This window comes from Gossypium hirsutum, chromosome A01, assembly GCF_007990345.1.
Source record: "Gossypium hirsutum isolate 1008001.06 chromosome A01, Gossypium_hirsutum_v2.1, whole genome shotgun sequence".
In the NCBI taxonomy this organism is placed as follows: Eukaryota; Viridiplantae; Streptophyta; class Magnoliopsida; order Malvales; family Malvaceae; genus Gossypium; species Gossypium hirsutum.
The window spans coordinates 106,363,537-106,380,897 of NC_053424.1; the positions used below are offsets into that span (position 1 = coordinate 106,363,537).

Here is a 17,361-nt window from a genome sequence, read left to right on the forward strand (position 1 = left end):
ATGTAAGAAATAATTCCCCATTTTTCCCTAATCCAAATCCTTAAAATAATCACCCCTTTTTTCCCAATTCGAATAATTAGATGGAATAATTTATTTTAGGGTTTAAGGTTTATGATTTAAGGTTTAATGTCTATGGCTTGGGGGTTTAGGGTTCATGATATAATGTTTATTATTTTGTGATTAAATTTTTGAGTTTAGGGTTTATGGTTTAGAGTTTGAAGTTTATGATTTATTGTTTTATAGTTAGGGTCTTAGTACTGTTCATGGTTTTAGGGGTAGGCTATTAGAGTTTAAGGGTTTAGGGTTTTTGATAAAATGACAAAAAAAATTAATTTATTTTAAGGTTTAGGTAAGCAATAAGATTCTTTTTTAATTACTTTTATCCCTTGTAATATATATATATATTTAGGGTTTAGGGTGTAGGTTTATGGTCTAAGATTTAGGGTTTAGGGTCTAAAATTTGAGGTTTGGGGTTTAATTTTTAGTGTTTAGGGGTAAATATTGTGAACTGCTTAACTTGTGTATCTTAGATTTTTTTATAATATAAATCTAAATAAGATAAATATAAATTATTATATTTTAAAAATATATATCAAAATGTGTATGATTAAATCAAAATTAAAGCTTCAACTATACATTTAAACCACAATTTGAATTTCATGTCCACAATAAAACATTAAACCGAAATTCATATATAATTCTGAGATATATCTCTATCAAAATTTAGGTGTATACATATAATTAAATGCCATTAATATAAAAATCTAAACAATAAATGCGGACCATACTTAAAAGAATAATGTTTGTATTGCTGTGCCATTTTGTATTTTGTTTAATTCACCAATTCCATTTTATTTCTGTTAAAGTTTCCTTTTGTATTTTATATGTTAATTTAAAAATTATAGAAATCTTCAAAAAAAATTAAAATTTAAAAATTAAAAATTAAAAACTTAAAAATTTAATATTTAATATTTAATATTTTAGTCCATATTTCAATTAAAAAGTTCAATATTCAAAATTAAAAAAAATTAAAAAAATAATAATCTCAACACAAAAATTTTGAAAGAAAAAAATAGAAAAAATATGTTAAAAAAAATTAAAATTGAGCAATAGTAACATTTTACCCAAAAAAGCCACAAAAAGTTGAGCTATAGTGACATTTTTAATAAAAACTCCGTAAAAAGTTAAGCCATATTATAAATCCGAGAATTAATGGCGTTTTTCTAAAAAATACCGCAAAAGGCCTTTATTTTTTATACCGGTTAAAATCCTGCTCACTCCAAAAAAATAAATTTTGGTTACCCGCTTACTCCCTCTTCTTCTCATCTCTGTCGGCGCTCCCTAAATCCCAAAATAAAAGTTTGTACTTAATTATTTTTCCCTTTTAATCTCAAAATTTGCCCCCAAATTTCCCAGTTCTTTTTCCTTTTCATTTCACGGCACCGAATTCACTCACCATAGCTACTCCTTTTCTCTCAATCTGTTAGGGTTTCTTTTAATTTTAGATTTTCAAGGGAACGTACAGTGTCCTTTTAATTTTGCTGGTGATTTCTATGGTGACGGAAACCCTAGATGACAAGAAATCGGAGGAAGAGGAGGTGAAAGATAAAGAAAACGAAGAGGGAAGTAAGGAGGAAGTCACTGCCAAATTATTGGAATTTTTGGAATCCCCTCGTGCTACTACAGATGTTCTTCTTGCTGACAAGGAACAGGTGCAAATGTTATTTCAAAATCTTCTGTATGTTATGAAGTTGTATGTTATGAAGTTTTTGATATGATTAACTGTCAGTTTTGGGCCAAATGAGATTCTTTTTCTTGTTTCAGAAGGGTAAAAAGCGTAAGGCTACACCAAGCAAAAATATTGGTTCTGCGGATGCATCGGAGACATCAGCCAAGGTTTGTCTTGTTTGGTTTTGCTTCCTTTTTAGATATTACCTCATTGCTATTTTTTGGTCCAGTCATGTGGAAATTTTTTAATGTTATTTGCTCATTCAAGTTTCTCAAAATATTTGGTGTGGTTTTTCTCATTCTGTATTTCTCAAAATATTTGGTTTGGTTTTTCTCATTATGTTATATAGTCCTTTTTACAAAGAAGTGATTCCAGAGAAGGCAAGTACTCGAATCCTCTTCTTGTTGTCTAATGATGACTATGGCTTCGTGTTTCATTTGACAACTGCATTTCTATTTGACAACATCTTTGGTAAGATGAAAACTGTGGGCAATGACAAAATTTTACTGGAAAATTATTCATAACTGAAGGGAAACTATTATAATTTGGTAAAATTTCATGGTTCATCAGAAAAATGCTGATCAAGAACCTATTTTGCAGACATGCAAGTAAAAATGCAACTTTGGTTTTGGTATGTAAAAATGCAACTTTGGTTTTGGTATGATGGGCTAGGGCTATTTATTGGAAACAAAATAGATATTCTTAAACCCTATTTTTTTCCCCTTATTAATTACTTCATGTGCAGAATGTTAAGACATTTAAAGATGTCAAAGGCTGTGATGATGCAAAACAAGAGCTTGAAAAAGTAGTGGAGTATCTCAAAAACCCATCAAAGTTCATTATAAATGGTGCAAGTAAGTGAAATGGCTTATGTTCTCAGTAAAAAGCGATAAACATGTGATTATGAATAAGTTTTTTTTCAGGAAAATGTAATTTGGGGAATGTTTGTGTTATTTATAATAAAATTTCTAGTTTTTAGCCTTTTAGGCTATATTGTTGCCTTGTATCTTATATATATATCATGTTCATTGCTCTTATATATGGCTTGCAGGCATGAAGGTGGGCTTTTTAAATTTTTGCGCTCAAGGATTAGTTTCTGTTCGATAACATCTTGCTCTGCATGGCCGAAAACCCTGAAGAAAGAATGTAAGTTGTGACCCTTCCATGGGTTCTTTTTTGAAAAGAATCCTTTTATTCCTTCTGTTCCTCTTCATTGCAATACTAAACTTGGTGGAAATGAATCCAGATATCGTGACAACAATGTTTGTTGGAAACTTCATCGGCATTATATTCGACCGTTTATTACATTATCAATTCTACTCGTGGTAAGTGTTGTGCTATAGTACAAGTATCTGGATAAGCACTTTTCTAGTTTATGTATAATCGGTTCTTTTTCTACATAAATCTTTTACACGGAATCAGACCATTTCTGATCCCTCATCTGATTGCAGGTATTTCTATACTTTGCCTCACCTTCTGTGGATAACACCTTTCCCTACGTTGCTTCGGTAAATTTTTTACCCCCAACGCTGATTTGAATAAAACTGGTTGCAGTTAGTTCCTTGTAATAATTCATGAATATTTTGTTTGTACAGCGTGTTAATTTTCGTAGGAATCGAGCTGTGCTGGAATGTATTTCCATCAAACTTGTATTCGTCTCTCCTACTCCTTTGTCTTCACTTACTTATACTGTGTGGTTTATGGTATTCTATGGCCACATTAGTTATGTACTACAGTTCAAATGAGATATTAAGTGTTTGATGGGCATAACTGTGAGGCTCCCTGTATAAATACAACTGTGAATGCCTATGGATTGGAGCGAACATCCTAGAGTTTGATTGGGCATATCTTTCATTTGTGATGAAGAAAACTGTGGGACCCTATGGCTGAGGCAGACAATATTTTACATGTTGGTGGAGACTGTAACTTATTATACTCGCAATGGCCCTTGGTTTTTTTTTTTAAATACAAATGCCCCTTTCTTTTGGTAAAGGAAAATGGGCCCCATTTTCTATACTTTGTGTGCACTCTATATGCTCTCATACATGAGGAGCTTCGTTACTTCTTTATGATAATCCTTTTGTTATTTTGCATTTAAGCCTGCTCATGTGATAATTAGTGATTTAACTAGCTTGTAACTGTTTGTTTGGTAGCTTATGAATTGCAATAATATCTTGCAGAGAAAAATGGAGAAGTCAAGTAAGGTTGGTTAAGAATTTCATTTTATTGGTGAATGCCTATATCTATCTTTTGGACTTTACACTTAACTGTCCTATCTCTATTCTACCTTGGCTATTCATTGCTTTTTATGTTACAGATGCAGTTTCATGAACTTTTCTAGAAATACAAGGTGCTTAAAGTGTAAAGCAAAGGGTCCAAAGAGGGTTGCTACGGATGATGTTCAAATGAAGAAAGGGGATTGGAACTGCCCAGGGTAAGTTTCTTTTTGGTTTATATTGTTAAGAAGCCTTTTTGTTCTTCAAGAATATCCATCTTCTGTATAATTCTATTAAATAGAATTTGTACTGTAGTCCCATATTTTATGATCTGCTAGATGATTTGGCTACATCCATGCTTGTCCTCTTGTTGCAAACTAAGTCTCATTCATATCGCATTAGCATAGATTGTAATAAAACACAATATAAAGTAATGGAAAAAAAAAAGATATACCATGATGCATAAGAAATATATAAAATATATTAATGAGGATTAGGTAGATAGAAATGCCATCAAGAAGTATGCTTCTTGTGTTGATCATTTTTGATTTGAACTTATTTTTAATGATATGATGTAGACTGAAAGATCTTTGATATGTGAGGTAAATACCACTTCTTAGCACTAGTTAACGTTGTATACATTTGATTAATTAGTTTTTAAAATATATTTGTATAAAGTATTTTTATTTTTTTATTTTTATATTTGTAAAAGAAATTAGTTATAAAAAAAAAATAGAATTTAGTTTGGTTCAGATGATTATAATTGAAATCAATTTATTTGAATAAATTGAAATTAAATTGAAATAACCAATAAAATGGTCAAATTATAGTTTTCTCCCTCTATCATGGTCAAATAACTTTGATATGACATAATTTAATTTAATTTTTATCTGTTAGTTCAATCAATTAGTATTGTTGACTCTATCAAAATGCTGATTTGAATTTTATTATTAGAATTTATATATTTTAAAAATATAAATTTTAGCATTTTAACCATAATAGTTAATATTGTTAATTGACTATTGAATTAATTGATTAAATTATATCAAATTAGTTGAATGAGCCATTTTTGGATGTACCATTTTTGTTCATCCGAGAAAAAAAGGGTAAAAGGATACTATTTCTTAGGTTGCTTTCATTTTTTTCTTTTCCTTTCTTTTTCTCCTACTTGTTGCATGTGCAGGCACATGAAACCACTAAAACTCCATCTCACATCGACACCTGCGTTTCAGTTCTCGTCACATAGTTTTTGGATTCCAGCTTGCAAGTGGCACAATATGTCTCCTCTTCATTTACTTTCTTTATCTTATGATGGGAAAGTAATGTTGTAGGATCTAAGAATAGCGGTATCGTTTTGTATTTTCTGCATTCTCATAATTTAACTGTATATTATTTTTCTGTATACGTTTTGATGATTACTTTTTGTGTGGCAATAGCTCTTTTATGTTTTGACTGGTGGCAAATGGAACAGGAAAAACCAACTACACTAGATTGCGGTCCAAGAACAATTTGCAGAAGGCACATAATGACTAGCTCTTACCTCTACGAATGCTTGTGGGAGGCATTGCAGCAGCAAATAAGGATGATAACATGCAGTTGACACTGTATGTGCTCTGAATCTGAATTCAGGTGTGACTTTTAGATATTTTATGTGCAAAAAAGTATTAGAGTGCCTTATGTTTGTATGTTAGTTAAGCAAATTATAGATAGAACCTGCAGTAGGATCAACTAATTAGTTGATAAAAAACTACACCCTATTTTGTAATTGTCTACTTTGCATATTTGCATATACTTAATAATAATCTCGTGTCAACTAATTATTCTATTTTTTATTTAATTGTTTTTTTTCAACATTTTATTTTTATTTGAGTTGAAAGAAGAAAAACACGAATTGCAATTTTGACTTAGTTAATCAATTTAAATAATCAATGTTGATATTTCACATGGGAATGGATATTCAAATCTTATATTTTACATGGTTATGATTTAAGTCCTTATTTCATTTAAGGAACTTCATTATAATATCTTATTTTATTGATATTTTTATATTTAATTTAATTTTTATTATTTATTTTAGTTTTGATTCTAAATTTTTTTTATTTTAATATTTAAGATAACTTGAGTTCTAACTTTTGAGTTTTAATTGTGTTATTAATTTATTATTTTAAATTCTAAATTTAAATTCATTAATTTTTGTATTTAGTTTTAAAGTTAAAATTTTAATAGAAAATTTAATTTGATAATGAACTTTAAATTTTTATATTTTTCACAACCTTTATAATATTTTATAATATGCATATATATATATTTTAATTTCATGACTTTTAACAGCGTTTTTGGGAAAAGTGTCGCTAAAAGTCATGTTCTTTAGCAGTCTTTTTTTAAATAAATGCCGCAAACTTTAGCGGCGTTATCTATAGCGGCGTTTTTTACGGCGTTTGTAAAAACACCGCAAATAGTTTTAGTGGCGCTTAAAAGCGCCGCTAAAGACCTTAAAAAAGGCCGCTAAAAGTTAATTTTGTTGCAGTGGATTTAATTATAAGATATTATGTCTAGTGTGGTTGGGGAACTACACCCCCATAATGTAAAGGGATAGGAAAAAGAAAGAAAGAAAGAAATGAGGTGAAATACAAATGATGGTAGGCTTATGAACTTCCCTCATGTTGTATTGGTCTATTTATAACCCAAAAAGTGTGTAAGAAAAGTTACGAAAATTAAATAGATGATAAGTACCCATTCAGAACCACCAATATATAAAGAACACTTGTTGGCATAGGAAGAAGAGAAATCCTTTAGGATTTTCAAGGCAGGAATATCGACCAGCCGTTGCCTATAAGAACAAATCACAAGTCTGTTCAGTGACAAGAGACCATGCAGGGTCTTGTTTAAGGCTTTTTCCTACTCAATATTTTAAAAACATGTAACGTTTTTAATAATTTTCGATTTCAATCATGTATGATCAATATATGCATGACAAGTATATGTGACATTCTTTCCTAAACTATATGACATGCTTATCTCATATATGCATGACATGTTATGACAATTTTCTAATTTTCACATTCAATTATTCACAATAGTCAATCAAACAATTTTGATTCTCCACAATTTTTCTTTTAAGGGAAAAAATGAAGAAGTGAATGTGAACTGTGCACTAGGTAGGTTCCTAGGAGAGGGAGGTGAGTCGTATTTGACCACTTAAAAGCCAAGCCTTTCCTTTACAAATCCAATCCTAGACATGCACCTTTTTATTACCACACTTCTCACGGTAATCCAATAACCTAAAGACATAAATGGAACAATACAATACATGTATTTTCTCATTACCACACTTATTATCTTTAATATATCAATTGTGGGTCATCTCATACATACATATCACAATTATATAATAAATAATTATTAAACAGATATATAAAGAGATGGGTAATAAAATTGTCAGCCAAGGTTTCTATGGTTCTATTTCAAAAAAATAAATGAAAAACAAAAAAAAATTATATAGTTTTTCGTCACAAGGCATTCATTATGTTTTTGACGTCATCGCTCCATTTTCTCCTCATCATGGACTCTTATTTGAAAAAATTACATTTATGCCCTATATTCGTTTCCAACTTTTAAGAATTCTATAAATAAAAAATAATTCTACATGGAGATAATAGTCCACAATCTATTTCATAAGAACTATAAGCTTGGAAAAAAAATCATATAAAAAATATTTAATATTGCATTCGTTCACATACATTCTCCTAAACATGTGAGTAATTACAAGAATGTTACATCTTATCAAACATTAATCAAATAAGATGAAGAGAGAGATTGTAACAGCACGTTTTAGACCCTAATCGAAACGGTCATTTCGGGACCCCGAATTCGAGTCAGAAAAATATTTTAAAATTATTTTCTGTGTTTATTTTGTGTGAATTTATATCTATGAAATTTTCGTGATTTAATTTTTTCGTTTAGGTGTCTGATTAAATAAAAGGATTTAATCGCGTAAAATGTAAATTAGGTGGTTATTTCTAAAAGGGGCTAAATTGCACTCGGCTTTTTAAATGGAAGCCTACATGAGATATATAAGCCATTAGTAAAATAAGTGGATGGCAAAGGACATTAAAATATGATAATATTAAGTTTTAAACTAAGGTTAATATGGTAAACTAATAAAATAAGTAAATATAACATAAACATATCATAAAATAAGCCATATTCATGTTACTTTTTTATGTTCTTGCACCGTAACTAAAAAAAAAGGAAAAGAACAAGAGAAACCTAGGGTTTGGCTTCATTCAAGCTCAATCAAGGTAAGAATTCAGCTCGGTTTTTGATAATTTGTACGTTTTTGAAATCGTTGCTTCGTAATCTTCAAGACCCAAGCTTTAATTTTTGATTTTGATGAATATTTTGAGTTGTGCCATTGTTGATAGCTTATGATTTTTGTTGTTTGATGATGAACTATGAAAGATGTCTTATATTAACATATTTTGTATTGGAGTTTTTGATGATTGAGTAATTAGGATTAAATTGAAAAAATAATAATTTGAGGGACTAAAATGTGAAATAAATGAAATATATGGGCTTGCATGAACACTAGGAATATTCGGCCAAACATGGGTATCTGGAAATTTTGAATGTTTTGAGTTTTGTGCAATAGGGACTAAATTGTAAAATGTAAATGTTAGGGGTAAAATGGTAATTTTTCCATTTATGTGTTTTTGAACTAAATTGAATGAAAATATGTTTGAATGAGCTGAATTTGAATATGTTTAGATCAAGAACCAAAGAAATTGAATTTGGATCAGAGAAAAACGAAAGTTGTCGACTAGTCGTCCCATTCCGTTTTACATCGTCCGAGGTAAGTTTATAGGCAAATAAACGTGTTTAATTGTAGATAAATGCTAAATATATATGCTGGTATGAGAAATATGAATTTATATATGCTTATGCCGAATGTGAATAAGCTTGGTAACCATGTTCAAGCATTCGTTTCAACTGAGTTACGATGTCCGAAAGCCCCATATGAACCTTAGGAATAGTTAGGATACATATGTCATGACATAGGATTTCGATATGTGATGTGCGAGTAAGACCATGGCATCGATATGTGACTCTGATATATGTGAGCGAGTAAGACCCTGTCTGGGACAGTGGCATCGATATGTGGTTACATGTAAGACCATGTCTGGGACGTTGGTATTGTACGATATATGTGTGACTATCCGAGTGTCCTATCCAATTCTGAATGGTCCAACAGGCATCGATAAGTTGAGATAAAATGTGCAAAAGTGAGCTAAAATCGTCAGGTATGAATTGGTTTGTTACCTATTTGAAACTAAGTGAGTAAGTTACTTAATATTTGTTGCAAGACATGCTTGAAGTAAAGTGAGTACATATGTGAATGTGAAAAAGGTATTCGGCCTTGTAAATAAATAATATGAATATTATTGAAATTATTTTTTGAATATATGCAATTGGTGGTATATTCGGCCATTGATATAAATATATACATAACTGTTAGACTTTGACTTATGAGTGTATGCATATAAGTGTATGTGTATTTAGTATGATAAAGATGTTTTGGCTTGGTCATTGAATGATAGTTTGTTAATGTATCATTATATATAAAAGTGTTCATTCTGTCATTTCTATGCTTATGCATAAGAAGTTGTATTCTGATTTATGAGTATATGTGTTCACATAATAATATTTAGCTTTGAAATTGAAGGATATTTTGCTTATATATATGTATGTGTATTCGGCCATATGATATAAATATGTATTTGATTATTATCCTTTGACCTATGAATTTATGCATCTAAAAGTATACGTACTAGTTATGATAAAGATATTTTGGCTTGGAAATTGAATGATAATTTGTTAAAATATATATATGTGTTCATCGGCCATGAATAATATACAAGTGAAAGTACATATAAAATACATGAATTTGTAAGTTTAAGGATTTAAAGTAACTATGATAGTACAAATTTGGTTTAGTTTATATGATTTGGTTATGTAGCTAAGTTGTTTATTTGCTTATGACTTACTAAGCTATGTAAGCTTACTTTGTGTGTGTTCATGTTTACCTCTGTTTTATAGATTTTGGATTCAAGTTTCGAGCTCGAGAATCGTTAGAGAAGCTTATCACACTATCGACTGTCTTCTGTATTTTATAAGCTGAATTTTCAAACCTATGGCATGTATAGGCTAGATTATAATTTGAAATGTTGGATTTTGGTTTTGTATAATTTAAGCCATGCGAAAATTGCCTAACTTCAATGCTTTATTACGGTTTTGTTTGATTATGGCTTACGTTCATTTGGTTATTATGCTATATGTCTTGAATGAATGGTATTCATGATATCTATTTTGTGCATTCAAGTTGGTTAGTAATTTTGGATGTGTGCATTTGGTTGTTTCAGTTATGACATATGGATAGATAAAAGGATGAGTGAATTTGGTTGTTAATTTGGTTAAGTTGTTATTCATGATTTGGTATTTGGTTGTTAATTTGGTTAAGTTGTTATCCATGATTTGGTATTAAAGGATGATAGGTTATGTTCGAATATAGAAAAAGTTTATTTTGATATGTTTATTACGTAGTAGATAAGATTTGTGTATGGGATATATGTTTATATTTGGTTATTGATTTATTCTTATGAAGTATAGATTGTATCATGAATTGATTTGGAAGCTTATATAATGTACTTACGTACTCGGTTATTTGGTGGAAATATATGGAAGGGTTATGGTCAACTTGGTGATTCGGTATCTGTATATATATTTATATATATAAATATATACATATTTTTGCACAAGATGAAATGGTATGACTCATTTATTAACTCAAAGTATATATGTATAAGGATAAAAGGTGGTGTTTCGATTATAAAGTAAATGATGCTTGTGTTTGAGTTATAATATGCAATGCATTAATTACTAGAATGTATGTCAAGAATATGTGGTACATTAGAGTATGCTTATGTTATAAAATAATGATAGGTATGACTATTTGGATTTGATAATTATTTGAAAATCAATTAATATGTACTAGTAGATATTGGTTGCCGAATAGACATGAAATGAATATGTTTATGTATCGTTTTCAAATGGCACATTATTTGAACATTTTGGATAATTTATTTGAGTGGTTTAATTAGTTAAGTTGATGATATATTTTGGCATATGCTAAGTGAATTATATAATTATTTATTCATGTTATGCAAATGTAGTAATAAGACAAACGAATGTTATTATGGAATATTTCACTTATATGAAAGGAAATAATGTATGTTTGATTGTGTAAAGTATGCGCATAACATTTGTTTGATAATTAAAATATTTTATATTTGAATTATTCAAATGTAATCAAAATTAAAGTATACATATTTGATAAGTATGTGAAATGAAATGCATAAAAAAAACTAGATGATTAACCTTATAAAGAAAGTCTGTTCTGAATTGTTTTATGATCGGTAATGCCTCGTAACCCCATTCCAGCGACGGATACGGGTCAGGGGTGTTACAGAGATTCGATCTCGGTTTACACCATAAACATAACACAACCTATCTCTTCACACCAATTGTTAAAAAAATATCCAATTTGAAAATAGTTTTCTTACACAGTGAAAAATACAAATTTTGAAAACTGACCCGATTTGTGATATTTACAGCAATAAACTTTAGACTGAAATTATACCGGTATTTTATGATAAGCTGATCATTGATGTTTTTCAGCTTTCAACCAAACAATCTTTTCTTCCATTCTTGTACTACAAATTGCTCCGAGTGTGGGATTGAACCAAAACACAAAACTAGAAAAAAACATTTTAGGGTGAAAGCAAAAACTCTGTCTTCTTTAATAGAAATCGGTAAAATTGTTATTCTAGAAAATTATATTTAAATGTTGAGAATAAATTATCTCTATTTTTCAGTAGAGTAACAATCTCTCAAAAGTTGTCTAAATAGATCTACCAGTGCCATCTATTTATAGGAAAATAATATAGAACCCTTGTAGAGTTATAGAAGTTTATTTTAAATAGAAAAACATCTTACTTAGAGTAGGAGAGGGATGAATGACTCACCCTTGTATTTCTACTAAGATTGTCGCCCCCTTCATGTTATATGAGGGGTTTTAGGCCTCTCTCACACCAGGTCCAATTATAAGTACGTCCTGAACCTTTTTGATCCAGTACTCTGTAATGTGATACAACTCGATTCAGTTTTTATATTTCCCAAAATAAATTTTAATATTTACGTATTAAATAATTTTCTCATCCCAATTTTACTTCAGTAAAATTTTGATGATTTTACTCTCGGTAAAATTTTGACGATTTCACCCCCAATAAAATTTCGAGAAATTCCATTCAATATGTCACAAGTCAACATGTTCACTATGACCGACTGGTTTATTTTCATTTTTGGGCTTCAAAACAGTCAAAAAATATAAACTTGTTCTTCCATATTTTTTTTAAATAATCCTATATAAGATTGCAAATTTTCATTTTCATTTTCATTTCCATTTTAGAAACCTACATTCATTTCCAAATGATTCAAATTCTCTATTTCGAAGAAACCATAATCATTCTTGAATGTTTCCCATTTCTCTCTTTCTATGCATTTCGTTCATTTTTATTTAAACACGCAATTCATTTATAGTTTCAACAAGCTAGCGAAGGGACCGATTGGACATATGTAGTTGAGGCTCAAATGATTTAGTCATGAAGTTATTCAACTATAGTATCGTGACTGAGCTCTCCACAATGACATACCATTACGAAAGCAACTATTTAGTGCTCATCCAATGACCTTGTCATAACTGTGTTACCCTCATAGGATATCCTTGATCTCTTTGGGATAATATATGTTCTCCCAATATAATCCTATTTTATCTCATGGTATCCTTTACATCTTTCTTCATGAGAAGTCAATTACTATCAAATAGTGATCAAGTCATCCATCACAAAGACGGATAACTCGTGGCCACGTTTACTTTTCATCAGCCATGTAAAGCCAATGAGAGGATATCATTTACTCATGTTTTGAACTATGAATTCCACTATTGTTAATGATGCTACATACTACAGAAGTCGTACACCCAACTCACAAGCTTTAAGTTCCTAATCTATTTGAACTCAGAGTTTTACATACATCAAAGTGTATGAGTCACGCATACATATTCTTCCATCCACTCAGAATATAGGTATGACATACTATGAACGTCACAAGTGAATAAATCCATAAACGGATTTAAGATCTTTTCTGCTTGGGTCCTATCTGATGTACTGTCAGTCTAGTCAGTCACATCTTTATCTCTATCTTCTAGAAGTCATCCGTTCCGATACCTAAGATAAGGCATCTCCCCTATTAGATTTGATAAACAACATATTAGTCCTTCAATCAGTTTACTTATTTTTAATTAGACTAAGTACATGTTTAGGTTCGTCTACTAATACAAGCTATCTTTTTGTATTACAATTCGATCATGTAATACCACTTAGTATTAGTTAAACATTAGACAACCAATGAGCAACATTTGCTAACATTTTGCTTTACGTGCAAAAACCATGTGAGGAAAATAATAAAAAGTATATTAATTAAATTCATTAATAATTTTATCAATGAATCTATTCAAAAATAAACAAATAAGCGTACTTAGATGAAAATATTACACTTAGGGCACCAAATCCAATAGTTCACTCCTTAAAAGCTTACTAACTCCTCAGGTTGCAGTCGCATCTCTTCGTCAGGGTACAGCCACTAAAGTCAGCACCACCTTCTAGATCCTCTTTCTAAGCCTTTAAAAGTTTTGAGTTTAAACCTCTATGTGGGAATAGAAGGGGGTGAAAATCATTTTCTTGGGGGAAAACCAAGTGAAATAAGTGGACTGGTTGAGTCTCTCCCCCAAAATAGACCAGACTCCTTATTAGAAGGAGCTTCATTGAGTAGGGTCCAAGTAAGGAATCCATGTGTAGTTTCCAACCTTTGAAATGAGTTCATTGAATGTGTTGGATAGAAAGAGTATGCGCTGGAGAGGTAGTGAGGAAGAGCAAGTAGAACTCTTCCAGTCTTAGGGTGTCAAATAACCCACCATGATATAATCAATGAGTGTGTTCCAATAAACAAAGAATCATTATCTTTTCTATGTTATCTACTAAGAGGTTGGCCAATTAATAGGTAAGTAAGGCAGGGAATGAAGGGATTTAGTTACAAGATATTACGTCGGGAATGGTCGGGGAATTACACCCCAATAATGTAAAAAGATAGGAAAAAGAAAGATAGAAATCAATGAGGTGAAATATAATAAGAAGATTTGAATGAGTTAAGGATGGTAGGGTTAAGAACTTCCCTCATGTTGTACTGGTCTTTTTATAACCCAAAATTGTGTAAGAGAAGTTACGAAAATTAAATGGATGATAAGTAACTGTTCAGAACAACCAATATATGAAGAACACCTGTTCGTATCAGAAGAAAAGAAATCATTTATGATTTCTAAGGCAGAGATACTGGCCAGTCGTTTCCCATAAGAACAAACCACAAGTCCGTTTAGTGACAAGTCTTTTTGAATAAGGCTGATAAGTTTTCATCACTATTAAAGTAGAACTCTGTAAACCAAACGTTAACTTTGGTACCTCACCAAGGAAGGAATGAAAACATTTAGTGGGCAAGCTTAACTATCTTGTGACAAAAAGGAACTGACCCATTAAGATGGGTAGGGTTATGGTACAAACAAATCTAGGAAGTGCGAGTTATTGCTTGGGTTAAAAATCGTAAGGTAGTTAGGTAGGTGACGTTGCCTTAAATGTCTGCTAGATTAAAATTACAAAGAACACCAAAGAAAGAAAGTGCATCCAACGAAAGACATTTCATATGGCTACTAACCCATATGTATCAATATTTTTTTGAGTATTGTCGGAACCACAATTGGGCAGAGCAAAAATAGAGAAGATGTAAGAAAGAGAAACCACGTCAAAGGATTCTGGTTAAAACGAAGGGTGATGTTTTCGTGAGCATTATGTGAGCAAGAATGAGAACGAGATTTTTTAAGTCCACCTCTGTGGTTGACTGTAAAAGGAAATTCTGATTACGAAATTTTTTAGGGTGGGAGAGTTGTCATACCCGATTTCTCTTGAAACTTAGAAATCAGGAACATTAGGGGTTAAATTGAAAAAGATCGTAAGTTGGCGGTTTCTACTAAAAGATTAGGAAAAGATAGTAACTAAAGTTGGAAGGGGTTGAGATCTAAGTCTAATTCAGTTGAATTAGGACCAGTCAGTCGTTTAGTAAGGGACAAAATGATTACAGATAAATGGTTGTGATATGGCGGAAGACCATGCATGACAGACTATAAGTAGCTGAGTAATGGATCATGAAGTGAATTCCTCTCAATTATGTTTTATTCTCTCATTCTCTTCATCTTCTTCCTTGGTTGCTCTGAGGTAGCTATAGACATGAAAAGCTCTGAATGAAGTGTTGATCGTGAGAAATTAGTCGAAGAAGTAGAAAATCAAGTAAGCAAATAGGGTTCCTAATCCTTTTGTATACACAAGGTTGAGAAAATGAAGAAAAAGATTTCCAAAAACCAGTTTAATGATTCTGCATGTTTTTGAAAAACCAAGTTTTAAACTGGTATTGGTAAGTTTAACCCATGAATTGGTTGTCTTGCTTAGCTTCTTGGAGAATGGAAATTCTGGGGTCTGGAAAAGCTAAGCAGACTAGAAGAAGAAGAAGCATCAGGTGAGTTTCAGCATTCAACCCTTGAAAAGCTAAGTATGCTGTAAGGTTGCATGAGCCCTGAGTATCTGCCATTCTAGTTCAATATGTATGAATTAGCTACAATTCTAAGATCTTTCATCCACAAAGTGCATGTAATGTTTGTAAGGGAAATATTTTCGAGTTTAGGCAAAGTTAGGAAGGGAAAAAATAACACCCCTAACCCATATCCATCGTGGGAATAGGGTTACTGAGAATTACCAGAGTTTAAAGATCAAACAGGCAGAAATTTCAAACATTTCATATCATATATTATTCATGTCAGAAACCAATCGAAAACTTACATATTATCCCTTATACAATCCTTCGAGGCCCAAAATACGCGCTAGAAATAAGTCGGGACTAAATCGGAAACATCAAAAAAAATTCAGAAACATTTAAAATTTCAACACTATAGGGGTCACACGGCCGTGTCCATGCCCATGTAACTCACTGACTTGGGTCACACAGCCAAGTCACTCGCTTGTGTGCCAGGCCATGTACCCTTTCAAAGTAACCTCACACGCTCGTGTGCCAGGTCGTGTGCTAGGCGGTGTAACAGCCTTGTAACATCCTGAATTAGGGTCTAATCAGAATAGTGGTTTTGAGACCATAAATTCGAAATAGAAATAATTATTTTATGATTATTTGATGGTCCATGATATGATTGCATGTTTGTGTGAAATTTTCATGAATAAATTCTATCCTTAAAGTGTCTAATTTGAAGTTAGAGACTAAATTGAATAAGTTGCAAAATATGTGTTCTAGAAGCTTCAAGCATGAAATTGCATTGGATTATAAATTAGAAGGTCTTAAATAGCAAATTGACCAATTTCTATGATTTTGGAAAAAAATGGGCATGAATAGGAGAAATTGGAAAGAAATACCTTAAGGGCACTTTTGTCTTTTGGTAAATAAAAGAATAAAAAGGGAAAATCAAGTCAAAATTGTGTCCATCTTCCTCTTGGTGTGCCGAAATTTGCAAGGATTCCATAGCTAGGGTTTTCAACTTTTCAAGCTTGATTGTAAGTGCTTCCAAGCTCCTTTTTTTATGTTCTTTGCATTTTTGAAGTCCTTGAAGCATGATCTATCCATTTCTAGCCATATTTTGAGCTAGGGTTCATGTATAAAATTTGACCCATGTGTGACATGTTTTTATTTTGATGATTAATGGAAGATTATGAAAGTTTGATATGTGGTGAACATATTTTACTAAGTGATTTTTAGTGAAAACACTTAAAAAGGACTTGTTTGTAAAAGGTGTAAAAATAAGTAGTAAAAATGTGAAATAAAAGAAAATATAGGCTGATGTAAGCATGGTGTAGGTTCGGCTAGGCTTAGGTAACCAAGAAAATGCATGCATTTCATTTTACGAGCCTAGGGACTAAACTGTAAATAAGTGAAAAGTTAGGAGTAAAAAGGTAATTTTACCAAATTATGTGTTATGGGTCAATTTGAATAATGTATGTATTAAATAAGTTAAATTTGACATTATAGATCAAGAAAAATGTGATTCGGGTCTTGATCGGGGGAAAAACATAGTTTACAAGGATTAGGCTCGTTTCTATCATTTTGTACCGAGGTAAGTTCATTTGCAAATTATGCAATGTATACCATACTTTAAATGCTTTAATATTGCATGTATGGCAAGTACATATATAATTAATG

The 17,361-nt window shown here is 31.1% G+C and overlaps 1 protein-coding gene across 24 annotated transcripts; it reads left to right on the forward strand.

The window, feature by feature from the left end:
- Nucleotides 1-1,242: 1,242 nt before the first annotated feature.
- Nucleotides 1,243-5,770, forward strand: LOC107916772 (dol-P-Man:Man(5)GlcNAc(2)-PP-Dol alpha-1,3-mannosyltransferase). Of its 24 annotated transcripts, none has more exons than XR_005926612.1 (12): nt 1,256-1,712; nt 1,825-1,896; nt 2,330-2,360; nt 2,475-2,583; nt 2,781-2,875; nt 2,976-3,054; nt 3,181-3,237; nt 3,325-3,361; nt 3,910-3,933; nt 4,047-4,163; nt 5,129-5,291; nt 5,417-5,770. XR_005926612.1 is itself a non-coding variant. In XM_041112331.1 (12 exons), the coding sequence occupies exons 6-11, from the start codon at nt 2,990-2,992 to the stop codon at nt 5,274-5,276; spliced, it is 465 nt and encodes a 154-aa protein (XP_040968265.1). In that variant the 5' UTR covers nt 1,257-1,712; nt 1,825-1,896; nt 2,330-2,360; nt 2,475-2,583; nt 2,781-2,875; nt 2,976-2,989; the 3' UTR covers nt 5,277-5,291; nt 5,417-5,770. The 24 variants fall into 24 exon arrangements, 4 of the variants coding, with proteins under 4 accessions (XP_040968258.1, XP_040968267.1, XP_040968266.1 ...); XM_041112331.1 differs by having other exon boundaries at nt 1,257-1,712; nt 3,325-3,378; XR_005926599.1 differs by lacking the exon at nt 2,330-2,360 and having other exon boundaries at nt 1,243-1,712; nt 3,325-3,378; nt 3,883-3,933.
- The last annotated feature ends 11,591 nt before the right edge of the window (nt 5,771-17,361 follow it).

Coding starts and splice junctions, on each gene's coding strand:
- LOC107916772 (XM_041112324.1), top strand. CDS start 2,990: ATGTTTGTTGGAAACTTCATCGGCATTATATTCGACCGTTTATTACAT. Junction 3,379..3,909: donor AATGTATTTCCATCAAACTT/GTATTCGTCTCT, acceptor AATATCTTGCAG/AGAAAAATGGAGAAGTCAAG. Junction 4,164..5,128: donor GGGGATTGGAACTGCCCAGG/GTAAGTTTCTTT, acceptor TTGCATGTGCAG/GCACATGAAACCACTAAAAC.